Source organism: Opisthocomus hoazin, chromosome 2, assembly GCF_030867145.1.
Source record: "Opisthocomus hoazin isolate bOpiHoa1 chromosome 2, bOpiHoa1.hap1, whole genome shotgun sequence".
In the NCBI taxonomy this organism is placed as follows: Eukaryota; Metazoa; Chordata; class Aves; order Opisthocomiformes; family Opisthocomidae; genus Opisthocomus; species Opisthocomus hoazin.
Window position 1 is genome coordinate 123,869,575 of NC_134415.1, and position 26,946 is coordinate 123,896,520.

General features: G+C 46.6%; 2 protein-coding genes across 4 annotated transcripts in view; both read left to right on the plus strand.

Annotated features, from left to right (window-relative positions):
- Positions 1 to 26,946, plus strand: part of KLHL29 (kelch like family member 29) — a 415,619-nt gene that overhangs the window by 349,499 nt on the left and 39,174 nt on the right. For all 3 annotated transcript variants that reach the window (XM_075414912.1, XM_075414911.1, XM_075414910.1), the window contains 2 exons: positions 6,065 to 6,264; positions 12,902 to 13,161. In XM_075414912.1, the coding sequence (XP_075271027.1) occupies positions 6,065 to 6,264; positions 12,902 to 13,161 (460 nt within the window). The remainder of the gene's footprint in view (positions 1 to 6,064; positions 6,265 to 12,901; positions 13,162 to 26,946) is intronic.
- Positions 1 to 26,946, plus strand: part of UBXN2A (UBX domain protein 2A) — a 342,165-nt gene that overhangs the window by 25,732 nt on the left and 289,487 nt on the right. The window lies entirely within an intron of this gene.

The following is a 26,946-nucleotide window of genomic DNA, read 5'->3' on the forward strand; positions in this document are numbered from 1 at the left end:
GAAGGGGCCAGCAGGCAGCTGGCCCACCGGTGGGACAGGCCACTGCTCTGGTCCATGCAGGCAGGGAGCAGCCCCAGACACAGGTTTCAGACGCCGCAGCCCCGGGGGGGCTGGAGGTCCCGCCGGTGTGCTGGCAGGCGTGTAGCCTCCCCTTAGCTCAGACACGTACTTTTAGTGGACGATACTCAGATTCCAGAGCTGTATGAGATCCTGAGCAGTAGATCACAGAATCACAGAGTGGTAGGGGTTGGTTGGCCCTGCCGAAGCAGGGTCACCTACAGCAGGTTGCACAGGACCTTGTCCAACCGGGTTTTGAATATCTCCAGAGAAAGAGACCCCACAACCCCTTTGGGCAGCCTGTTCCAGTGCTCCATCACCCTCAGAGGGAACAAGTTCTTCCTCATGTTCAGATGGAACTTCCCGTTCAGTTTGTGCCCATTGCCCCTTGTCCTGTCGCTGGGCACCACTGAAAAGAGTCTGGCGCCATCCTCCTGACACCCACCGACCCTTAAGATATTCAAAGAGAGCAATTTTTTTTTTTTTTTACTACAGTGCCAGAATCAGTTTGTTTTCCTATTTCTTAAAAATAAATTCTGAGTTTAATATAAGCAAAATTGAGGTTGTATTGTGGAGCTGGCTCTTTGCCGTTGTCTCCTGTTGAGAGAAGCAGGTGATGGTGGTAGGCTCTCTGTTCACAAGCAGAAGCGATGGGCCTTGGAGAGGCAGAAGGAAAAAGACACACACCAAGTCCCACGTGTCCAGGGACAGATCACAAATGATAATTCTGAATGTGTCTTTATTTTAAAAGATAAATCGTTTGTTTCAGTGCCCTTTTGGAGCACAGAGCTTAAATGTACGTCATACCTTTGAGTCTCCAGCACAGTGAGTCATATGGCTTCACATGTAAATAGGTGTCACAAACTCTGTCAGTCCTCCTGTTCCCACCCAGGCAGCCTGGGAGGAAGCTGAACCAACTGTTCCTAGGCAGTAATGTACATTTACATAAAATGTTTCACATTTTTCGTGTTTATTCCGTGCAGATGGCTCCATTTTGAACATCCAGAATTTGTTTTGACTTTGTGACTATAGCTTGTAAACAGAGAGTTGGCTGGCATCTGTACCGGGTATAGGTAGCTTTTTGTGTTTGATCTAAAATTGAGTGAGGCTGCAGCCAAACCATTAGTCAGTCAAAATAATGTTGCGAGCTGGGTAAAGGCAGCATATCCAACCCGGGAGAGAAGCCTGAATTAGAGGCGGTAGCGTTGTCCATAAATTGACAAATTGATGCGCTAGCGGGGTTTCACTTACACAGCTACTTTAGCCAGACTCAAAATGCGGCTTTGCAAATCAAGGCATCCCTCTATTAAATGTTTTGAACTGAATCACACAGAAGTTCTGTTATGTGAACGTGTTGATAGGAATAATGCAGGGAAAATGAGTAGATATATTTATAACTCAAGAAGCAGAAAACTCGGTTGCATCGCTATTAAGCATGAAAACGCTAGTGCTGATTCTTGTCTGTGCGTATTACAAGCAGGAAAATCATTTTCAAGGACAAATGAATACAAAAAATGTAAAGTTCTCCACTTTTTTCTTTTCTCAGATCCACTCCTAATCTTGAAGATGAGGTTTTAGGGTTATTTTTCCTGCTAGCAGTATTGAAATGCCTGAGCTCTTTTCTATATGTTAGTTAACAGAAAGGGACACCGATTTTGATTTGTTATTTGAGAGCGTAGTCAAGCCATCTTTTGGTTTAAAAGGTTCCCTGTGCCTTTGTCTTCTCTAGTTGAAGTAATTAAGTTGAAGAATAAGTAGCCGGAATATGTTCAAAGGCCTTGGTTTTATTTTGTTAGACTTCATTATTCCAGAGAATACAGAATATTTTTCAGTGCCTCCCCCTTACCCGTGCAGAGTGCATCTGCGCTTCGTGCTTATCTGCAGGTTCAGCCCTGGCCGCACGTTGCTGAGGTCCGTCGCCTTGCTGGAGAACCACACGGTCTGTAAATCTGAAAGAATTCCCCAACAGCTACCATCAAATTAAGCTGTTAAAGAGCTCTTGTTTAAATGTAGACCTAAACAAACCTCTTTGCTGTTTAGCTCCAGATAAATCTTTTAAAAGTCTTGTTCTAAATCACTTCCTAATTTTAATGAGTTTATATATCAGCCTTTGCCAGATTTTTACTGTAGCTATTCTCCAAGATTACAGCCATGATAAAGTAAGGACTAAAATTGTTTGTTATATATTATTCTTCAGAAGCAAAACTTTTTCCCCCAGAGGCTGCTGGGAGAACTATCGATTTTCTGCCACAATGTGAAATGTGTGACCTTTATAATATGAGCAATGATTACAAGGCCAATAAAATGACATCATTCTGTTTAAACTTTAGAGTTCGCAGGGCAAATAGCAGAATGTGCCACATTTAATGATGTCCGCAGACGATAAGTGTACACCGCCTGGCTCCGAGTGAGACTGAAATTCAAAGCAGGCAGGCTGTGCAGCCCCAAAATGCCCCGTCTTTGTGCCGGGAGTGGGGGACCAGGAGTGAGTACACCGGGTAGAGCTGTATCTTTTCCCAGCTCTCAAGGCATGAAGTCACTGCTTTTCTGGGAGCAGACTTTTCTGAACGTTTGCACCTACCGATGCCACTGACAGAACTGCTCCTGATGCGATACTGGATCAGCTATTTGGGGCATAGCTGTAGACATTTGTACAGATTTTCCCCAGTCCACTGCATTTGCGTTTACAGGACTAAATTCTGTCCTTGTAATACAGCTTCAGCCACTTCACAGCAGTTCCTCCAGAGTAGCTGAGAGAAGGCTACGTCCCAAATAGATGAAGTACAACAGCACAGAGCATATTGATACTTTAATACGTGTGAGAACAAGGAACACAGAAAGCTGCCTGAGCTTTAGGCAGGCTTGGAGGGGGATTCCACAATCTGATTCACCAAAATTGTTTCAGAGAAGAAATTTATGGAATCTCTGCATTTCCCACTGCATTCGCATCAGTCTGTTTCCCCACATTATTTTCTACTGTTCCTTCAAAAACTCATTTTTGATCCATTAGGACCTGCTTCAACCAATTCCCCGTCCATTCTCCAGCCCGTACCAAGCCCGATCCCAGCAAGGACGCCAGGGTAGCTCTGCTTTCCCTTTGCAGGCTGAACCAAGCCTGCGCTCGGTATTTGGTCCAGCTGAATGTGAAGCCAAAGTGCTCATTGCTTAGAAAGCACAGACAAAGCAGCACAACACATTCGAGGCGTCGCAGAGGAAGGAATGGGAATGATTTTCTTCCCCATTTCTGGCTCATTGTGTAATATCAATAATCTCTGTAGCTTTGTATTATACTTGCCGTAAGTGGCTCTAGTGATTGATTAAACACCTTAGCTTTTCTTTGGCGTTTAATCAATTGCAGCAGCAGTTTATTGCTTGGTGTATTACAAAGTAAAAGAGATTATTACGTACTTATTCTGAAAAATAGCAGCTTGCAGTTGTTGCTAACGTGGGTATGTGTCTATGCTGACATTGGTGTCACGTCATCCTTTCCTTTGTGCCTCCTCGTCTCTCCTCTGGGAGAGAGCACGCGATTCCCGATGGGTCCCGCACAGCCGTTCCTGCAGCCATCGCCAGCACGGTGCAATTAGTGGCATTAAAAATATAATTGCTTACGGCGGGGCTTCCCACAGTGCAAAGAGCGTGATTCTGTCACTCGCTGGGTACCTCCAAATCTCACTTAAATTTTAGGCGATGTCCTTATTAATCGGCCTACGTGAATATGAACTCACTGTCAGGTACAAGCCGCTTCTGGAAACAATTCAGCAAGAATTACATCGGTACCAGGAGGCATTTTGATAGCCCAGGGTGCAGCACCGGATGTGTGCACCACTGGCGATAAATCAGAGATGGGGAATGTTATTGGTATGTGAGTGTGAGGAAGAAAAAAAATTTTAACATTTTGTGACATCCTCTTGAGGATCTAGGGAATGGCAACTCTTCTGTTTTGACACCTGGGGTTTTCTGCCTTGAGTGCAAAATGGAATCCATATACAAGAGTTTAGAAGGAATATTGTGGTGTGATAAAGGATAAGGACCCAGGGTGGCATACACATCTATGTGCGTAAGGGTACCACAGGTACCGTGATCACTATGTATTCTTAGCCATTTGCTTGTGGAATAGGATCTAACCCACCTGTATTCCAATGCAAAAGGATAGTCCAATATTTGGAATTAAAAAATGGGGTTTAGTTCCTTGCTTTGCCCCTGACTTTCTGTATGTTCATAGGCAAGGGTATTTGTCTCCTTTTGCCTCGGTTTCCTTTTGTGAATGGGAGTAACCGTTGTTCACTACCTCAGAGAAGCATATGGAATGAAGGACTGCTAGCTACTTCTCCACTGTGATAATGGACACCATCTAAATATTTTCAGCAGAAAAATGAAATCTCTTTAAAGCTTTGATCCTGCCAAGATTCATGTAGATTAAAGCTGTGCCCTTGACTTGAACAGGGCTAGTCAACGGAAGACCAGTGACAAAGCATCCACCACAATTTTTAAGGATTTCCCTAAATGATTTTAGGGGTTACTGGGATGGCTGGAGTGGGGTGTCGTGTTGTTTTATGAGAGAATAAAACTGAACCTCTTATTTTGTTTGCTTTTCCTCCATTATGGTAGTAGAGGTCTGACCATCGCCTTTCTAGGCAGCTTTGTGAATCCAAGAGGTTGGTAGTGGTCGTGCTCGTGCTTAAAGCTGGCATTGCCTGTCAATAGTGATGCTTTGGCCAGTCCGTGTAAGTCACGCAGCATCGTATGCCGGTTTTGTGTCAATTGTGCAATGGCTTTTGCAAGTACTCCAGCAGAATTGGAGCAAGCAGACGTTGACTGTCCAGTGACTAGCAGAAGTTCATGTTTCGTTGAGAAGGTGCTGGATGGTCCTAACCATTAAAAGAGTTTATTTTCTTACTCCAACAGATTTCCCCTCCCCTCCTTGATGTTCCCAAATTTATTATCACTTTTGTCTTTCAGGTGTAACCTGTCTTTAGTGTTGCAGACACATCAGCCAACCATGCATTAAGAACTGGGCCCTTACTTTAATTCAGTATAATTTTCTTTTTGTCCAATAATTTCACAAGCACTAATCCACACTTCAAATGCAGGAGATACTTTGATCCCCAAATTGTTCAGCACTTCATGCAGGAAAAACCGTAGGCCACAGTCATGAAACTCCCAGAGGATGGCTGCTGGCTTCCTGTGGCAGAGCTGGTTGTTGTTTTCCCCCTTCTCCCTTCTTTGCTCTAACCATTTTGTCTGTCTACCTTGTCTTGTATTCAGTTTTCAAAGCAATTGCCATGAAGGGCTTCCTTTTTTTAGTGCCTAAAAGGGAACAATAGATTTTTAGAATAAGCATATATATATATATATTTTATATGACCATCTGTATATGCATATCTTATCTGTCAGAGCTAGACTTCAATACAACATACTGAGAAGTTCAAACTAAACAGAAATTAGTATTTATTATTGTTATTTTTTATGAAAAGGTCTTTAAACGTATCCTTAAATGCACATGACATTTAAAATTGTTCCAGTACTGGATTCCTGAAAAAGCAGATGACCTTTTCTCCTGAAATTGGAGAGTGTTTTTTCCTTAACAGTTACATTATACACAGAAGATGAGATGTTAACCAAGATGTTAAAATGTATTGTTTCCCTTTGAAAGCTAATCCTGTTCCTCATTTTCATTAATGTTGGCTCATTCATGTTTCTTTTCTTTCTTTTCTTTTCTTTCCTTTCTTTTCCTTTCTTGTCTTTTGCAACTGTTTTTGCATGAAAATGCACAGTAGCAATAAACTGATTTTTCGTAAGACTTGCTTTAAGACTCTTCTCTTTCAGATCCAGTTAAAGTTTTTAAGTTCAGTTATTTTAAAATTCGTATTCTTCAGTTCCGTAAACAAAAATAATGGAGAAATATAATGAGGTGCAAAGTGATTTTCTAGCCCTCACTAATCAATAAATGCCAGAAAAATGGGGATGGTGTAATGTCCGTAATGTAATTGTCTGCTGTTACCAGGTCACCACGAGACAGTGGCAGAAGCGGGGAGAAGCTGGAATTGGCCATGTCCAACCTCACTGCGGATGTGCTGGAATTACTCCTGGAGTTTGTTTACACAGGTTCTTTGATCATAGATTCAGCCAATGCAAAAACCCTACTGGAAGCCGCCAGCAAGTTCCAGTTTCATACTTTCTGCAAAGTCTGCGTTTCATTTCTAGGTAAGAGTCACTCCATCTAGTGAGGTTTTAAGGTCTCAAATTAATGTTTCTAAGCCTTCCTTCTAACAACACTTAAAAGATAATTAGGAAACCCAAGATTCAATACGATAAAATTAAAAAACAGTATTTATTTGGGTTGAGATTTGAATTTGAAATGCTGACACGGTGGCCAGTGGAAAATGATCTGAAGAAGTGTAGCCTGTTGTTTGAGTGGCAACTGCTTTCACATCTTAGATAGACGTTTTTCTTGAAGCTTGGTTCACACTTGATATCGTGATGACGTTTTGTTTCCCAGAGGTTGATCGCTGCACAGATACCAGGCTGTAACACACAGGTTGCTCATAACTGCAACAGCAAATGTTGAGTTCTACACCAGACCAGACTGGTCAAGCACTGAAAGAGTTGGTGGTGGACTCCCACAGAGGAGTCAGGATCCAATTTTCTTGCATCCGTGAGAAAACCTTTCACATGTCCAAAGTTCTTATAAAGAAGATCTGGCTGAACTACTCCAGGTTGAATGTTCTCAGGGTTTGCCCTTCCATATAGAGTTACGGCCTGATGGATATGTGTCATCACAAATGGTGGATGGGAATGAAAGATTGCCGTGCCATCCTATGTAGCTGGTATGCCCTGTGTGCAGGAGGAGTGTTGGCCCCAAGGGGGATGTTCAGATCAGCATCATCACCAGTGCCTCTGTCCGTCCTCTCATGGCCACACAGATCACAGAATTACAGAATGGTTTGGGTTGGAAGGGACCTTGTAGATCATCCAGTCTAACCCCCCTGCCATGAGCAGGGACCCCTTCCACCAGACCAGGTTGCTCAAAGCCCTGTCCAGCCTGGCCTTGAACACTGCCAGGGAGGGGGCAGCCACAGCTTCTCTGGGCAACCTGGGCCAGGGCCTCACCTCCCTCACAGTAAAGTAAATTCTTCTTGTTCAGAGTACCTTGTCATCCTGCTCCTTCATTTTCTGTATACTTTCCGGGATAGACTACTTCAAAACAGTCCAAGGTGACCAGCTCAGGTAACTAAGCTTTACTGGTCTGAACTGGAACCATCCGGACCCATTTCTGTCATGACAGAAGAGGAGCCAGAACTGGAGGTCAAGTTCCTGCCTGTGTCACATGCCACTCCTTCAGTAACACAGCTAGAGTATCAGCTAATGAGACAGTAATAATTTAGAAATTATTAACACAAACATTAAGTGTTAACATTAACTCATAAGTGTGAGTTTGATCTGATATGACTTACTTCCCATGTCCAAGTGCCAAATATCGTTTTTGGACATCTGATTTCTGTTCAGGCTCTCTCAGCCTGGTGTGGGAGATCTCATTCTCTCTGGACCCCAAATATATTTTCAACCCACATGAACTATAGCTTCTTCTTGGGCAGTTCTCGTTGAAAATTGACAGTGAGGATTACAGAGTGTGCAGGATGAGAGTTTAGAAAATACTGCACTCATTCAAAAAAATAAAACAAACAAACTCATATGAGTCCAGTTTACTGCTGAGTTAATTTTCACTGCTAAGCTGACCTGCTGGCAAGACAAGTGATGTGACAAGACTGGTACAACGCAGGCATCTGTAAAGAACTGTGCTATTTTATTCTTCTCTTCTTTCCGGCTTTTTATATGTCACTTGTTTAAAAGTCTGTTCTCAGATGGGTGAGTAATGGGGAAATGAAATCTGTGCTGTGCAATCCCAGTGAGCTGGCTGTGCACCTTGAGTGAGGGCTCTGGCTCTGGCACTGCTTTCCCCCAGCTTCCCTTTGTCACCTTGGAAGGTGATCAGATCGTACGGCCTTTCCAGGAACAGATGTTTAAGTTGTGCTCTCTCGTAAGATTCAGCCACAAAACTAAAATACATTTGTTTCACTAAATCAGTGTGAGATTTCTCTTTTCCAGTAGTTAATATTTGAATTCAGTGAACCATGTTATGGTATGAAATAGTAAAGTTGGTTATAAATTCAGTGATACATGGAGAGTCGCTGGAATTTTGTATTCTCATTTGAAGAATTCATGGAGTGTAATTGCTTATTTTTATTTATAGCTGTGGCTGGATTGCTCTACACAGATAGTCGAGCATTTGCCGTCTAAAAAGTTTAGGGAAGGGCATTTTTTTCTTCTCCGTGACTGTGTTTTTTTCTTTTCACCCCAGCCACCTCTGCTCCCCACAAAGCAAAAATATGATAAAAATCAGGGTCTTTTTCCAGAGTTTCTGGAGGATTCACCAGTATGAACAGTGATTCTTTCCCCTCAGTGGCTATGTCTAAATAGCGAGAGAAGTGGAGGGAAGTCCAAAGAGGCCCAAAGAAGTAAAAGTCCCGAATTAATAGGTCTGTTCAGCACAGTATCATCTCGGTGGAAATTCAGGTCATCCTCTTTCAGCCGTGAAGCTCCAGCGGGCTCCTGACTGGGTGATGCCCAGGCAGGTCTTGTGTCTCTCTCCTGGGCCTCTCCACAGCGGTGGGCAGAGGCACCCCAAATCCACTTACACTTTCTGGTGGAAAGATGCTGCAAATAGATCTGGAAAATTGTATTATTTCAACGGGAGGTTTCTTAACCAGCTTCACTGGGCTAATTATAGCCATGTTCTCTCGCTCCCCCACATGCTGTCTCCTCTGCTTTTGTCTAGACCATGAGAAATGACAACAGTTTTGTGCCGGCTGATGCAACGATGCTGACAAGTTCGTGCAGGCACCATATGATAACTGGGCTAATGTTTGCAAACTGGTCAGGACATCAAAGGTAGTTCCTCCATCCATATGGCTGAAGACTTGAGGGGGTTTTTTGTTCGTCTTTTTTCTTCATATTTGTTTTATACTATCATCACAGTCATGGCTCAGATCGGGTTTCAGGAGATTCGTCAATATCATGGTTTGAGTCTGTGATTGTAGGATCCCCATCACAGGAGGGAACAAATTCTGAGCTTCTACTTCAAACTGCTGCTGATAAAATATAAGTATTCTCCTTGAAGTCAAAGGAAGTTGGTGGAACGTGTTAGATTCATGGAGAAGAACAGGAGAGAGCAGGAGCTCCAAGCTCTGAATTGTCTTAGTCTCCTGGGCAAAGGACACAAAAACAAAGCTTGCAAAGAGTATGAGAGGGTGCTATGGAAAAAGCTGAACAACAGACCAGTGATGAGACCTGCGTGACAGGCGTATGCACCTGGGGGAAGAAGAGGCCTTGATGGTGCTTATGAATTTGAGAGAAAGTATTATGGCTAATTTTTTGTTCATCCAAGGTGGAGAATTTGGAGCCAGATGGAGAGCCACACTGCCCAGCACTGGAGAAGCATCAACCATATCTGGAGATAAGAGAAATGAGGAACACTCTCACAGGGAAAGTGAAGTCTTTTGGACAATGAATGTGTCCGGAAGTCTTCCGCCTATCTCCCACCTTCACATGCTTTTGACACTAGTAGGAATACCGAGGAATAAGATCTCCATCAGAATGTACACAGAATATGATGAGGAAATGCACGTTTTATGTTAATTTTAGTGATATCCAAGTCATCATGTAGAAGGCATCTCTAAGTGAAAATACAGTACCTAATGCACACAGAGGGGGCTTACATCAACCGCCGAGCTTCCATCGTACTGTTACCGCCATCTCGCTGAGCAATCCTCCCTACATATCATCTATCTCTGACTTTATCTCAAGTCGCACCACTCCCAGAAGTGCGATCTTAGCAGTCTGCCTGGCTGATTATCTCATGATCCCATTCCAAAATCACATCTAACACAAGTGGAGAATACTGGCTGCTGATCTGCAATATTGTGACATACGTAGCAACAAATACACTCTCCAGCACCGTCTCGAACCAGTCAGAACCTACTAGATTACATCTGATATCCTTAAAGGTTGCTCATAAGTCTGTTATGAACTGTCCTTGAATGCTGGGAATAACTTAGCAGTCAGCAGTCGTGTTCTGAATGGGCTCAAGGTGAAACTCCACAAAAATGTGTTGTTACAAGTCCAGTGTCACTGTGGCAAAACCAGCAATTACTGTAAACGTGTCATCACCCGAAGGAAAACGGCTCGTGAGCAGATGGAGTAGAACTGGTCCTTGGTTGTCTCTGTCCTGTCGGCATCCAGAAGTGGCCACAGACTGCAAACAGTCCCTGGGGTGGGCTATGTTATGCAGCAGAAGGCTGTATCTAAGTAGTCATGTAGGCTCCCTTGATAGTCAGTGAAGAGTAACAGGCATTGGTAAGGCACGGTTCTGCTTATCCTGAAGTGATTATCCAAAATGTTACCAGATTAATCCAGAATATTACCAGATTGCTTCTTGGAATTGTTTATTTATGGGTGCACAAGGATGTGATTGCTCAGTTGCACCACAGACAGCTGGAGTCAAGAGAGATCAATCTTATCCCCAAATTTTGAGTCAGAGGTGAAACGTGGAGGGTGTGTTTTTTCTGTTCACAGGATGGAGATTTTCTGTACCTCCTATAGCTGTTACCCTGACCTTGCTCACCTGTGATGAATCCCTCTAGTTCCCATGCCAGCCCTCATCTTACAAAGACATCACTGTGCCCGCCTTGCTGTGGTGCTCGTCACATCAAAAGTGATGAAGAGCATCAGCAGCCTCCTGAGCATACCGCAGTCTGCATCTCCCCACGACCCCGTATCGTACTTGCCGAATCGGACGGGGATAACGTCATTTGGGTCAGCCACCGAGCAGTTTTGCGGGGAGGAGGAAAGAGCGAAGCTCGAAGGGACAAAGTGGAACTGCTTGGACACCAGTGTACCAGGCTGCATCAGTCACTCAGCATTGTTAGAGGTAGAAAAACCTGTCCAGCTTGGAGGAAACCAGTCGTGACCAGTACTTTTTCTGCCCCATGCCTCAGGCTCAGCTGGGGATGGTATGGGAATCTCTCCTGATAGAGACAGACCCAGTCCCTTGAAGGCAAAGACTCGATCTTGCAAGTCTTTTCCATCGTGTGTTAACGGCTGCTTAATGAGTCAAACTCAATTATTACCTTTATTATAAATCTTACGAGGATAAGGTGGAGCAGTATCACATTTGTCTTTGACTTGAGAGTTTGTCAAGCGACGATGAGAGTTTGGGGCTCTGTTAGATGGTTATTTTACCCCTGGCCATGTCTATACGTGAAACTGTGCCAGCAGACAGAACCAAGGTTTTTGGTTCTTTTTTTTTTTTTTTAGAAAAGAAGAAATTTTCGGAGCTTTGTGCTTCATAGCTATCAGTTTGCAGCCTGTCTCTGGGCAGCCTTTGAGTGACAAAATCTACTGACAGCAAACAGTGCGGCTGCTCCAGTCTGCTTGAGGAAATGGGTTCCTTGGAGTCAGTACAATCAGCTGATGCAAAAAGAGATAACCTAGTTTCAAGATTTCTGGATTTGTAAAAGAAAATAAAAAGAGTTGGGGGGGGGGGGGGGGAGAAAAACCACACAACTCCTGATCTCGTGCCAGGTTAAAAAAGAAAAAAAAAAAAGAGGTCATAATCTCATTTTAATAAAAGCCATGTATAGATAGTGGTCAGGTTTAAAGTCTGATGAAGGCAGAAGCTGGGTGTGAGGAAAAATCCGTGAGCATTTCCAGCAGAAGCAATCTGACGGGAGTTTGGTCTGAAGAGATGCGGGGCGACTGCACATTCCTGTCCAGTGCTCTGAAATAGTGCGCTCGGATATGACACTGCCCAAATGTGATGTACTGCTCCTCTGACAGCGCAGCGCCTGCCACTGCTACCCTGGCTTTTGTGATCTAGTGCAGTCGGTGTCTCTTATTTCATTTTTTTTTTCCTTGGTCCTATATCTTAAAAGAATATATTCTGCCTGTTAATAGTAGCTTGGTTAACAAAAGCTGAGAGGAATAAGAGAGTTTCTCTTATAAATGTCTGAAATTAGTGGGTTTTTCTTCAGAATAGCTGAAAAAGAAAAGTACAGTCAAATGTATGGTGTGGTACAGTTTAATGCAAAGCTACACACTGCGCTGTTACTTCTGTTTGCTGGGTAGGAGATAATGCTGTCTCCTCTGTGCATGATTTTCTTTGAAACCCACTACACAACATTTAACAGAAGGCGTTGGTATAATCTGTGTTTTGCATAAGGGATGTCATCACATTCAGCAACAACAAAGTTCCTTTGAAAAAAAAAAGGGGGGGGGGATTTTTTTTTTTTATTTGAAGTAGCTTAGTAGCTGAACAGGGCAAAAATTATCATAAAGAGACTGCAGCATCCTCAGAAAAGTCCTGAGTGCTGTTTGCATTTATTGGCGTCTGCACCGGCGGTTACATCGTTGCTGCCTCTCAGAGCACCATGGTAGGCGGCAGGAAGAGCAGCAGGCTCTTGGCTGGGCTCCCGTCCCTCGGGAAGCCCCAGGCACCGTGCCGTGGGTTTCCCCAGTGCCCGGGGAAGGCTTGCCTGAAAAGCAAAGGCAGAAAGTGCCCTTCTCTCCCCGTCCCCAGCTCAGCTGTTGGACGGACTTTGATTTTGTCCTTTAAACCCCAATCCTAAAGTAACCCAAGGTGCTGCTTCCAGTTAACTCCTTGAAGTTAATTAGGGTTGGAGGTTTGTCTGTGGCACTTTGTTTTTTTCATGATCTTGGTAACAATGTGAATCTTGCTTTTAATAATTCTTACTTGCTTTTTTGTTTGTTTGTTTGCTCCTTTCAGAGAAACAGCTGACTGCTAGCAACTGCTTAGGGATATTAGCCATGGCTGAAGCCATGCAGTGCACTGAACTGTACAACATGGCCAAAGCGTACGCCCTGCAGATTTTCCCAGAGGTGGCAAACCAAGAAGAGATCCTTAATATCTCGAAAGATGACTTCATTTCCTACATGTCCAATGACAGCCTGAACACCAAAGCCGAGGAGCTGGTGTATGAAACAGTGATAAAGTGGATTAAGAAGGACGCTGCAATCAGAGCTCAGGTAAAAATAATCTCAGCAGCCTCCGATCCCGTGAGTGCCTCTTGTAAAATAGAAATCGTCCCCGTGCAATTTTAAACATGAGGGTGCGTAGGAGATGGGATGGGCAGTTCAGAAGAAAAAAGAGAAAGGGAGCGGAGGCTACGCACAAAATGTATGTGATTTCAAACTCTCATCCCCGTATCTGATCATTTAGAATCAAAATCTCATTTGTGACACGCATGGTACAAAGCTAGGGCCTCGAGTTGCTAGCTGCAGGCTTGGTCGGAGATAAATCAGGAAGGATTAGAATTATGTGAGATGCTGCTTTAAGAAGGGGATGCATTTTAGAAACAGTGGGAAATAAGAATCTGTCAGAAAATCTGTATTTCTTTTGATGCCACATACTGAATGAGTGTAATTTCAGTACATAAAAAAAAAAAGATTCTTTATTCTGTCTTTATTGGCTGCTGAGATAACCCCTTGGGTATTATATATTTATTAGAGTTAGCCTCTCTTCAACCATCTGAGCTACGCAGCCTGCTCCTGACTCAAGAAACCGAGTGCATTGCTTTGCTCAGCACTGTCTCCAGGTGAATGCTAGAAGCAGTGACTGTTTGGAGGCTGACGCTTGTCCCTGGGACCAGAGGGTGTCCCGGGTGATATTTCGGTGCAGCTCTTGCAAGTCAGCCTACGTGTGTGGTGATTTGTGGTGGTCTGAACCCCAGACCTCTCCATGTGAAGGCCAGTTCTCCCCACAGGCCCCAGAAGAGAAGGTTGTTTTTCCCCTTTCCGCTCCTTTGGAGGCCAAAGTTGCTCGCCCATCCTGGCAAGGCCAACTGCTGCTGATACCCAGTCACAGTTCTGGGTAGTTTAAGGAGGACAGTTGCTTGTGGACCAGGCTGGGACTCAGGGAATCGCTTGGCTGCACATTGTGGATGCTGTCCCACATGACGAAAGGCTGCACTTTGTTGATTTAAATGGGAACTGAAGCACCTGAATGTGCGGTGGGGTATTAAACACATCACTGGATGTGCTCCAGGGCACCTGCACCTCTGTCCCTCACCTGGAAAGCGGGAGAAGTCGCAATTCCCAGCCTCCCCAGGCTTCTGGGTGAGGGTTGTTAAGGATGGTCGGGTGCTCCATGCCAGGCCAAGCCTTCCTGCCTGCGCTTTTTTTGCTCTTGCTTTTTTTGCCCCTTTTTTGCTCTTGCTGGCGTGTCAAGGTGTCACGCACTGAGCGGCCCGGGTTACATTTGCAAAATTGCTGGTTTAAATATTTCCTTCTGCGCGCTGCTGTGGTGATGTTATGAATTCAGTTTTTTTGTGTGGTGGTTTTTCTTGCCCCCCCTCCCCCCCTACTGCTGCCACCACCACCATCTCCTCCTCTCTTCCTTTTGTGTTGTGGTTGGGTTGGTTTTCTGGGTTTTTTTTATTTCCAACTCGCCTCCCCCTCTGCCCTTTTTCCGCAGTGCCTTTGTAGTTTACGATGGCCATTTTATTTGCTCCTCCAAATTTCTCTGTGGTGCTTTGGTTTTGTTTTGGGGGTTGGACTAGATGACCCACAGAGGTCCCTTCCAACCCCTACTATTCTGTGATTCTGTGATTCTGTGATTCTGTGCATTACTTTACAAGGGCTTTTAATTTTTAATTTGTATTTGTCCAGAGATGAGGGTCATGAATAAATTAATATTAAAGATACCAAGCAGATAACTATTTTCATGCGCAATCCTCCCATGAAACTAGTTTCTTTGGATTGTAGCTCTCACTTTTTTTGTACCCTGTGCACTGCTTGATCTATTATGAAGCTCTTAGTTAAATAGGTACTTATTTTCTAAAAGTAGGAACTCATACTTACCATGAAAAGTACCATCTTTACAATAATGACTTCTGCATTTTCAGACCCCAGGAACAAATAGGTCTGACGGTGGATAGGAAGGAAGATAGACCTAAGTAATCTTATTTCTGATAAAGATGATGAGTGAAAATTTGTGCTTGGTGTGCGGCAGGGCGCACCGTTCCAGGAGCTGCCCAAGCTCCCATGAGATGCACAGGCTGCTCAGAGCTTTGCAGAGCTGGGTGACCGTGGCGCTACCGAATGCGGGATGGACCTTCTTGCACGAGCTCTGCGTGGATGTCTTGATTTTATTCACATCTTGGTGAGACGGGTTCGCCCAGCTTTCTTTAGACTCTTTGGGGTGGGGAACCAGCACGTGGAGGACACCAGCGCAGCAACAGGGTTGTTGCTTCTGCGCCCAGCCGGTAGGGTCTGTCGGCAGGGTTGCTGGAGAGGTTTTAGCCATGCATTACAACACCTCCAATACATCACTCCTACTCTGCTACGCTCCTCAGGTGACCGGACTGGTTTTATTTCTCTCTCCTAAAGGCAGTCCTGGCAGTTAAATCTTTCAGGGGCCTGGATTTCCAGGACCCGCACTTTCTTTGTATCTCCTCTCTCCCTGTCTCCCTTTGCCTGACAGGCCAGGCTCTATTGTCACATTTTTATTTTCAGTAGCTCCAATGGCAGGTGATCAACATGCCTGGGTTCCCCAGTTCATTTTTCTGGGCTCCCCAGTTCATAGAATCATAGAATCATAGAAAGTTTTGGGTCGGAAGGGACCCCTAGAGGTCATCTAGTCCAACCCCACCGCAGCGAGCAGGGACACCGCTAACAAGATCAGGTTGCTCAGAGCCCTGTCCAACCTGGTCTTGAATGTTTCCAGGGATGGGGCCTCCACTACCTCTCTGGGCAACCCGTTCCAGTGTTTCACAACCCTCATTGTAAAGAATTTCTTCCTTATATCCAGCCTAAACCTACCCTGTTTTAGTTTAAAACCATTACCCACCCCTCATCCTGTCACTGTTGTCTCTACTAAAAAGATTGTCCCCATCTTTCCTATAGGCTCCCTTTAAGTACTGAAAGGCTGCAATCAGGTCTCCCCGCAGCCTTCTCTTCTCCAGGCTGAACAAGCCCAACTCTCTCAGCCTGTCCTCATAGGAGAGGTGCTCCAGCCCTCGGATCATTTTTGTAGCCTTCCTTTGGACCCGCTCCAACAGTTCCATGTCCTTCTTGTGCTGAGGGCTCCAGAGCTGAACGCAGGACTCCAGGTGAGGTGTCACCAGAGCAGAGTAGAGGGGAAGAATCACCTCTCTCGACCTGCTGGCCACGCTTCTCCTGATGCAGCCCAGGACACGGTTGGCCCTCTGGGCTGCCAGCGCACATTGCCGGCTCATGTCCAGCCTTTCGTCTATCAGTACCCCCAAGTCCCTCTCAGCAGGGCTGCTCTCGATCCTTTCATCCCCCAGCCTCTATTGATAGCGGGCATTACCCCGACCCAGGTGTAGGACCTTGCACTTGGCCTTGTTGAACCTCATGAGGTTCACACAGGCCCACCTCTCCAGCTTGTCCAGGTCCCTCTGGATGGCATCCCGTCCTTCTGGTGTCTCGACCATACCACTCGGCTTGGTGTTATCTGCAAGCTTGCTGAGGGTACACTCAATGTCGCTGTCCATGTCATTGATAAATATATTGAACAGCACCGGTCCCAGTACAGACCCCTGAGGGACTCCACTCGTCACTGGTCCCCATCCGGACATTGAGCCATTGACCACTACCCTTTGGCTGAGACCATCAGTTCAAGAAAGATGAGGAGCTACTGGACAGAGTCCAGCGGAGGGCTACGAGGATGATGAGGGGACTGGAGCATCTCTCCTACTAGGAAAGGCTGAGGGAGCTGGGCTTGTTCAGCCTGGAGAACGCTGAGAGGGGACCTTAGAAATGCCTACAAATATCTGAAGAGCGGGTGTCAGGAGGATGGGGCCAGACTCTTTTCGGTGGTGCCCAGCGGCAGGACAAGGGGCAATGGGCACAAACTGAAGTAGAGGAAGTTCCATCTGAAGATGAGGAAGAACTTCTTCCCTCTGAGGGTGACGGAGCCCTGGCACAGGCTTCCCAGGGAGGTTGTGGAGTCTCCTTCTCTGGAGATATTCAAGACCCGCCTGGACGCGGTGCTGTGCAGCCTGCTGTAGGTGACCCTGCTTTGGCAGGGGGGTTGGACTAGATGACCCACAGAGGTCCCTTCCAACCCCTACCATTCTGTGATTCTGCCTGCCTCTTTGGCAGCTCTCTCCAAGAACTGAATTGGTGATTCTCCCAGAAGGGGATGTCTGGCCCAAACAGGGAGAGGTCTGTGCTCTTCGGCTCTCCCGCATGTCTGTCTTCCCTGGCAGAGCCTGGCAGGGGCTGGCTCAGCAGAGACATCCCCGCAGAGGAGCGTGGAGAAGGAGCCTTCTCTCTGCATTGGCACCCTCTGCACCAAGGACAGCTGCAGCCCTCCAACACCCCATGTGTTTCAATGGCTTTCTGTCACTTGGGACTGCAAGCTTACGCCTGGGGACAGCAAATCTCACCACGTGTGTTCCCCACACTGCAGCTCCTTGTGCCACTCTCTTATGACAGCTTACCCATCACTGCCTCCCCTCCCATCTGGATCCCTTTCTGGGAGGCTCTGGGAAGGAGATATTCAACGGAGCCTCCAGTTCTCCTGGAAGAGCATGGAGTTTGCTATCTTCCTGCTCTTCTCCACCGCTCTAAAAGCTCTTCTTCAGCTATCTGATTGTTTCTACTTTTTTTCATTCTGTCTCCACCAGGCTGGAGGGCAGTGACAGGGGAGGAACCAGGATTTGTTTCAAGGCAAGTTGAAAAGCTGTGCTCTGGCTGACTTACAGTTCTGCAGATTGTGCCCATACAGAGTCCTACGGGGCTTACAAAGGTGCCCTGTGGCATTACAAAAACCGGTACCTGAACCTTGTAACAAAGAGGGAGTAACAGTGCTGTAAAGGTTACTAATCCATCTACAAAAGACAAAGAGGCAGTTCAGAGAATCACATACGTGTTAAGCTAGGATTTGGTAAATAACTGTGTCCAGTGCATCGGAGCAGCGCGCTGGCTCGTGTGGTAATGTTTGTGCAGCCATTTTAATGCTGCCTGTAATGCAGTCGCATAAAATAGGTCTAACCAAAAGAAGCAGCCTGTGATGTGAGGTCTGGGCTAGGCAGTGATTCCCTGTGCCAGCAGACGTGGAGCGCTGGTTGTGGGAGCCCTCTTGATTGCTTGTCACTGAGTGGAAAGCCTGCAGCCGACTGACATGTTTGGAAAAGCTGAATTTGCTGGGGTTTTTATTTATTTCACTTCCTGACTGATGGACAAGATTGTAGGGTTTATCCTAACAGTTATCCCCTTGATAAGCTTATTACAAGCCCGTTGAACTCATGCAAAAAATATATTGTATAATGGAGGCTTTATTGTGTGGAAACCCGCACGGTCTGAGCCGTCCGAACTAGCAAAGATTTCTGCCAGGCCCTAAGCAGGCTTGACCTGATCTCATCTCTGACATCTCCCATCTCTGTGCATGGCCTTGGGCAGGTTGTTTCACCTTTCTGCCCCCATTTCTTGCACTACAAGCTGGAGAGAAGTGATGCTTCCCACATGGACTGCTGGGAGGATCCGGTGGAGAACGAGACCTGTCTTCCGCTGGTACTAGCGACTGCCGGAGCTGCGCAGAGCTGCAGTCGTGCCCAGCATCAGCACGGGATAGGGAAGGTGTGAAGTTGCTGCGTGTGCAGCAATTTGCTGCCTGCCCAGAGCACGGATGTACCAAAGCTCATTGGAAACTTTCCCACCTTCTGCTCCAAGTCCAATGTTGCGTCTGTTTTCTCTGACATGAAAAAGATAGACATGTTTATTAATGACAGAAAGCCTGGGAAAACAAGAATCCCAGTTACATGGAGCTTCCGTCCCACCCTGAGGAGGGACAAGAAGCTGTTGCACTCTGCGAGGATGTAATTGTGTGCTCTATTTTCAAACCCTGTTTAAAATCATGGTGTCCAGCAGCAAAATGGAATGTCTCAACCATAAAGGCAGTTAACAAGCCTGCTATGAACTTGTGTCCTCAGAGGCAGATTTGTCGAAGCAGCATCTTCATGGTGCCTGAGAACCAGAGATGCGTAGACAAATTGGAGGTAATTTAGAGGAGAGCAACACAAATGATTAAAACTCTGAAGGAACTGATGTGAGGAAAAAATAAAGATTAAAAGATGTGAATATGCATGACTTAGCCAAATGACAGCTGAAGAGGGATAAATGTCTACAAGCGTTTGAAGCCCCAAGGAGAGGAGTTGCCTGGAAGGATGCAAGGGGTGTAAAAACAGTAAGCACCACTGGGAGGAATTTGAGACTTGGCAAATTAGTCTGAGCAGACACAAAGCCCATGTGAGAGCCCAGTCTCTGGCAGTGAGGGTAAGGAAAGGTGATGGAGAGGAGGAGAAAAGGATTTACCTCAAAAAAAATTCAAATGCCCATGAGCTGTTATTCTGGCAGTACCAGAGAACAGCAGTCCAGAGGCAACATCCTACAGAGGGGAAGGTGTTGGTAACCATCAGAGAGCAGATGGAAGAGCCCTGGTCTGTGGTTAGGCTGTTGAGGTGGCTGTGGAGATGGCAGTGTAATTTCTCAGGCACTTTTTGAAGAGTCTCCAAATTTCGCAGAATCACAGAATGGTAGGTATTGGAAGGGACCTCTGTGGGTCATCCAGTCCAACCCGCCTGCCAAAGCAGGGTCTCCTACAGCAGGCTGCACAGAACCTTGTCCAGGCGGGTCTTGAATATCTCCAGAGAAGGAGACTCCACAACCTCCCTGAGCAGCCTGTGCCAGGGTTCCGTCACCCTCAGAGGGAAGAAGTTCTTCCTCACATTCAGATGGAACTTCCTGTGCTTCAGTTTGTGCCCATTGCCCCTTGTCCTGTCGCTGGGCACCACCGAAAAGAGTCTGGCCCCATCCTCCTGACACCCACCCTGCAGATATTTTAAGCATTTATAAGGTCCCCAAGAAGAGTGGCTTGCTCCCAGAAAATGGAAAATCTGACAGGGAAGACGCACAATCCCCGCTCTTCTCTGTGGCAGCAGGGAGGCAATGACGTGTTCAGATGCAGATACCCAATACCAGCGTGTACAACTTACTTATGTTCATCATAATAGGAAATTAATTGATCAATCAATGTACTTAAGGGCATTAAGCTTCAGGAAAGCAGTGCTGCAGTAAGTATGAAAAAGAAGCTTCCAAGGGAGCCTAAGTGAATTAGGCACGAACACTCTATTGCAGTTCAATTAGGTCTCTTTGAAAAGCCCAGACTACCCTGATGCTTTGAAATCCATTTGTGAGACGAGCAGACAAATTCAAAAAGATGCCATAATGAAAGTGCAAGAAGCTCCGATTTCTCTGAAAGTGAAAAACGCCAGGGATGAGCGGTAACCCCTGTGATTTCCCAAGGACGCGCTGCTCAAAGAGCTCCGATTTAAATGAGGCTTTCGCAGACACTCTCAGAGCCCGTGCGCGCTTACAGAGGGAGAAGAAAAGGCAGCAGCAGGAACAGACTCCGTGCAGGAACATGCCCCTAGCTATATACTGGAGGAAGAAAAGGCATTAAATTTAAAAAAAAAGAGGATGCAGGTGACATTAGCAGTTCCTTAAATTCCCCCCGTACTAAACTTCTACTTTTTTTTCAAGGGATACACTTGACTGAAAACCTGCTAAATTATTTCTCAGGAGTTTAAATTGGTTTGAGGAGCTCCCTTGTCTCCTAGTCCTCTCGGTCTCTTAATTTGTAGCTTTTCCAATAGATTTTTCCTATTTTTTGCAAAATATTTCTCTGCTGTTGCTGAAGCAAGGGCCTGACAAAGACACGTGTCCACCAGCAGCTCCTCACACGTGCTCACGTGCGTTGCGTTCTGTCGCACGTGGCCCCAGCACACAGGATGGGCCTTCAGAACCAAAGTCATTTCACACCATAGGCAAGAAGCATTTCAGAGGATTATTGCACACGGACTCGCGCGTTGGTGGGTTGTAGGGATGGATGTATCAGGAGTTAACTTGGTTTGGTGGAGCATCTTGTGAGCTTCAGCTGTTTGGTTGTTGGCACATGCTTTGGCAGTGCATCTCTGTGCATACGGGGCTTTGAAGAGGTGATTGCCCATAAACCAAAGCAACGCCACCCGCCGCTGAGGTAACCTCTGGGGGAGTTTGGGGGGTTTATTTGGTAGAGTTTAGTCAGCAAGACTGAGATTGCGTGGTAAGAGTGGAAGTTTCTTAAGCCTTAGTATCAGGTCAGTTCCAAGTATGATGGATCGATGATGTATCTTCCTGCATATTTAATAAACCTCTCATGCTATTACTGCTAGAAGTACCTACCGGTGTGCTGCTTTGCAAACCATTCAGAGGAGAGGACGGCCGTTCGCTTTACGCGGCACTGACGACGTTACAGTGTTTAGTCAGCTGTGCTGCCATAAAGATGTCACGTTGAAACCTTATTTCAGAAGACAGAGGGGCTGCCCTTTCCTTCTTGCTGGGCGTGAGATTTACAGACGTGGCATCCCGCCACCAAGCCACCGGGTGAACCCCGTGCCAGATTTTCTGCCACGTGTTCATCTCACGATGTCAGGAGGCTGTCGGCTGACAGGCTCCCAAGCCTTTCGGTTTAATCTGAAGGCAGCATTGCAATTCCAAGAAGTCAGTGTGGGTGATTAATAAATGCCGAGCACACCAGAGAGCTTAGGCTGGGCTTGGATGCGACCTTGGGTGTAGGAATGTGCAGGAGATTACTGGAAACACAGTGCAGCTTTGTAATACCCAGGGGTTAGATGTATCCAAGCAAGTACCTTCGTTACCACGTAGCAGGACAGTGCTGTGAAAATCTAGCCAAAAAAGGCACATTTCTGAGTATGGCAAAGCAGTGCACCGACAGCTTTGGCTTCCTCAGACCAGCCAGTTCCCTGCTGGGCTTGTGCTTGGAAACTTGGAGCCAGCAACATTTTGAGTATCAGATTGGGTAACCTGCTGGGGAAGCCTGGGCTGGGCTGGAGGTGGTTGTGGGGAGGTCCTGTGCAGCCTGCTGTAGGTGACCCTGCTTCGGCAGGAAAGGTTGGACTAGATGACCCACAGAGGTCCCTTCTAACCTGTGCCATTCTGTGATTCTGTGATTCTGTGACCACTCGTGTCACCACACTGGTGCTCTCCACCACACAGCGTCCCCAGCCGTTACCGTCAGCACAGCCCGGAGGGAGGTTCATTGCCTGGCCGCTGCTTTGGGGGTTGCAGGTAGTGGTTATAATTAGAATGCCCTCTTCTCATTTGAAGGAGTTTTATGCAGTGGGGAACTGGTGCTGCTTCAGATCTGTCCCTCATGGCTTCCTCCCTCCAGGGAGGTTCTTGCTGGAGCTCTCAGATCGGGCTGGTGCAAGACTCGTCGTGAGTCTGAACCCAAGGTTTATGGGAGACAGCGTAAATCTCCTTCATCGCTCTCAGATGAATCTAATATACTCCTACTTCATAATGTTTTTAAAAATTCTCTTGGAATTGCGCATAAAGAGCTGAAACAGCAGTTTGTTGGAGCAAAACCCTCTCGTAATGTGGGTAATCTAACTTCTGTGTTTGTATTTCTAGCTGAAGGCTGTTTCTTTGGGCAGATAGCACAAAGGGTCCTTTGTAGGATGAACGGTAAACTAGAGAGACAGATGAGTTATAAGGCATAAGGGAAACATTATTTTAACCTCTCTGGGTATTACTTCAAAAATGTTAAGAATCTTGAGAGCTTCCAGTGAAACATTTAAGGAGCAGGCAATTTTACTCTGTAGCAGTAAACATATTTCCTTTTAAAATAAACTGTATACTGTCATAGTCCAAGTCTGTGCAGGAGCACACTGAGAGTCCTTTCAGAGAATACCTGTGAGGATTTTATTGGATTAGAGATTTGAGAACAAAAAGGTTGTTTTTAATGTGATACTGAAGAGGGTTTTGTAACTGAGTTGGAAGGTACCAGAACAAAGCCCGCTTGCAATCAAGTGTTTATAATACCAATATAATTAGTCCCAGAAAAAATGCCATAAAAAGTTTAGCAAAGTAAACGTCCTCACTGAAACTACCAGCCAGGAACAAAACCCACATTCACCTGTTTTGTAATCCAGTTTGCTGAAGCTCTGGCCTGCCTGCTGAGATGGGAGTAACTTACCATAGAGTCAGGGAACAGTTTGGGTGGGAAGGGACCTTTAAAGGCCATCTAGCCTAACCCCCCTGCCATGAGCAGGGACATCTTCCACCAGACCAGGTTTCTCAAAGCCTCATCCAACCTGGCCTTGAATGTTTCCAGGGATGGGGCATCCACAGCTTCGCTGGGCAACCTGTACTGGTGTTCCCGCACCCTCATTGTGAAAAATTTCTTCCTTGTATCCAGTCTAAGTCCACCCTCTTTTAGCTGAAAACCATTACCCCTTGTCCTGTAGCTACAGGTCCTATTAAAAAGTTTGTCCCCATCTTTCTTACAAAAGCTGAAGGGCCACAATAAGGTCTCCCCAGAGTCTTCTCTTCTCCAGGCTAAAATTTGTGTATGAACAGATTATCAGGGAAAGACTTGAAGGGGTCAACTTCAAGGTATAGCAGATCATGTTGATCATATATTCCTCCATCAACGCTGACTCAGTAACATTTAAGCTCCCTTATAGTGTGATCGTGACCTTCCAAGCACAGCACCCAGGGCAAACGGACACAAAAATTGCAACCAGAGGGGAGAATTAATCACCCTCCGGTTTGGGTTGACATCTGGTTGCAGATGTCTCCATGTGGCATGGTCTGAGGAACGCACTCCCTGTCCCAGGAGCTGATGGCTCGTGGTTTTAAGCCAGAAGGGGACATTGATATTCTCTGCTTCCCCTGGTGCGTGATGCAGCCTCTCAGCTCAGATTGCTCTGTGGACTCTGTTGTGTGTTGACTAAATCTCTGTTAATTATAACGTGAGTTTACACATGTCTATCTGACAAGTAAATACTTGCTTGTATGTACCTATTTAGGTGTCTGAATCTAGAGCTGGATCTCTCCCCTGAAATGTTCAGGTAATTAAGGAAAGATAAGATCTCCTCAGATCGTTCTTTCCCTGTTTGTTATGAAACACACTTGTGATTGCAGGCTGGTTGAGGGCCCTGCTTTCAGCTCAGCCACTGCAATCAGTATGAGTGAAATAGGTGCCTTGAAGCAGGCCAGATAGCATCTCCCAAAAGTCTCTGCTCTGCTGTGTCCGTAGTAACTACCCAAGCAGCCTTTTCTCCGGAGGTGGCAGAGCCCTGGCTCCTGCGGGATCACGCCGGCTGCACACAGCACCACAGGGGCATCCGGCAGCATCATCAGGTTGTGGACTAGATCCTCTGCCAGTGCAAAACCCGAGCAGCTACCTTCATCCAGCGAGAACTCTGATGAGGTTCACATCACCTGAGAAACCAGTCCTGATGGTCCTCAAAAACTTCCCTAGCATTTTAAGCAATAAATTCATTAGATTTTTGCTTAATTATGTCCATATTCAAGAAGCTGAGGCATGGTCTCCCATGCCTATGAGTTGAGCAACTCCCAGTTTTAGGCCAGAAAGGGCATTAATATTCTCTGCTTCACCCTGGCAGTCGTAGAGCAGTCATAAGTGATTCCCAGCAAAGACCCGAGAAATATTTCTACTTGTCCAGCCAGTGCCCACAGCCGAGTAGCGAGAAGGAAATGCCCCCGGAGTTACAGGCGTAAACTGCAGCTCCAGGGACCTGCGGTTGTTGTCTGCCGAATTTGGCAATGTGCCCCGCACAGGTTTTCTGCTGTTTTAATAAAAACCAGTGACATCAGTAGGTGCAGTCAATATTTCATGGCTATATAAGGAACAACGGAAAGACAAGAGAGAATGGAGAGCAAATAACAGATGGTAAGAGGCTGAAATGCTTTACGGTGCTTATTCCAGTCTTAAATGAAAAGGATAATAGTAACAGGATATTTAGTACAATCATAGCTAACAGAGCTAGGAAGCCTTCATAAGGGAGAATCCAAAAGAAAAAGGTTGCTGATTGCCTGAATCACTTGAATTTTCTTAAATCAGCAAGGCTAAATGAAATTCACCCTTGACTATAGTCCTTAAAAGAGCTGGAGCGAAAAGCCGTTGGTTTATAAAAGCCTCTCCTGTCTTCTCGAGATGCTGCGATGGTGCGTACTCTTCACATCCCTTGGTGAAAAACACTGCGATTATATGTACCCTTAACGCCATCAGCGACGAGCCCGCGTCGCGACTGCGCGCAGTTGTGCACACACACACACACACACACAGAGCCAGCTTTTTCTCGCTGTTAGAGCAAAGGGGAGAATAGGTGTGAAGAGTGACATCGATTTTGATATGTGACATTAACTCTCAAGCTGACGAAGGGGAGCAGCATGTTCTAATTATTATTCCTCTTCAAAATAAGCCACGAGCTCAGACAAAAGAGGAGAGAAAGCGAGGAGGGGCGAATCCAGGAGAGAACCAGAATCACATTTTCCCACTTCTCTAATTAAAGCAAGGTGGGCGAGCGAGAGGGAGAGCTCGCCGTGCTCAGGCAGCGGCACTGCCCCGGTTATTCTGGGAAAGGTGGGAGATGGAGGCGGTCACTCCACCGGGCCTGTGGGAATTGTCCGTCCGTGCCGGAGGGGAGCTCGCTTCCCAGTGCTGATTCACACTCGGCTTCGGGACATCCTGGTGCCCGTCAAACCCCACATCCTAATTTAGCGGCACAACTGTTTACCCCTGTGCTTCGCCTCGGTTCGTGGTGGGGATGCTTCCAGCACATACCTGCCCCAGGAGTGTCAGGGGCAGAGCTGGCATGTCCCACCACCCCAAGGGAAGGTGCTGGCTCTGCCATGCACTCCATGTATTTTACAGCTTTATTTAAACTGCCCTTTAGTGACTTGTGCTTCCTGAACAGCCTGTAGTGGGGATTAACCTCCCCCCTCCCCGGGGTTGTCTGACTCGTCCCTGGTACACCCACCATCCTCATTATTCCCGTGTCCTGATGCCACGTTTCATCTTGGCTCCCGTGTTAAGGTTAAACGCCCCCAACCTTCTTAAAAAAAGCACTTCCTGAAATCAGAGCTTTGCCACCCACTGCCATATGTCCACTGCTCCCTCTCCTGCAAGGTACCGTTTAATGACATTAAGGTACGTGCAGCCAAGTGCCTGACATTTGTGACTCTAGGGAAGGGGAGCAGCCGTTTTGCCTCCTAGAAAGCACCTTAGAAATGGATTCCACAAGGGAAAAGAGAGGAGTGTCTTCTTTTCTGGTTTGGAGGCTGATGAAGTGATCTCAAGCCATACTGAGCCCTGTGCTGCGCCGCAGGTAATAGCGAGGAGCTGCGGACTCGCCGCTCACATGGGATTTTCTCCCAGAAAATGAGTGCTGTTAGTTTTCTGTGCCTTTTGCATCACTTCTCTTTTTCATCCCCAAACAACTGCAGGGTGACCAGACCGAAACTCTGTAGGCTGTAACTCAAATTGCTGACCCCAGTGTTGAGGAGGGCTGGGAGCCAGCCTGAGATCGTGGTGGTCTCCCCGCGGCTAGCCGCATCCTCGCTTTGACTGAGCTTGCACCAGGTTGTGGGGAGGAGGAATCCTACGTTTTCCTCCTAAATGAAGCCTGCTTCTTCGATTTGGGTGGGGAAAGGGGAAGCCCTGGAAGCACTCCCGGGTGCCGCCGCGTCCTCACCCCCCTGGCCAGCCCATGAACCCCCACATCCCTGCCCTCCCATCTGGCTGTGCCCCTGCCCCGTCACTGCTCCTGCTGTGCCCCGGCTCTCACGCGCCGCAGGGACGGGCACGCTGCTGAAAAAGCCAGCGAGAGCCAAGCAGCTTCTGGAAGGAGCGGAGGCGTCTGCAGGCCGGCAGATGCCGCAGGCACCTGGCGTTCCTCGGGACCGGTCGCACGGACC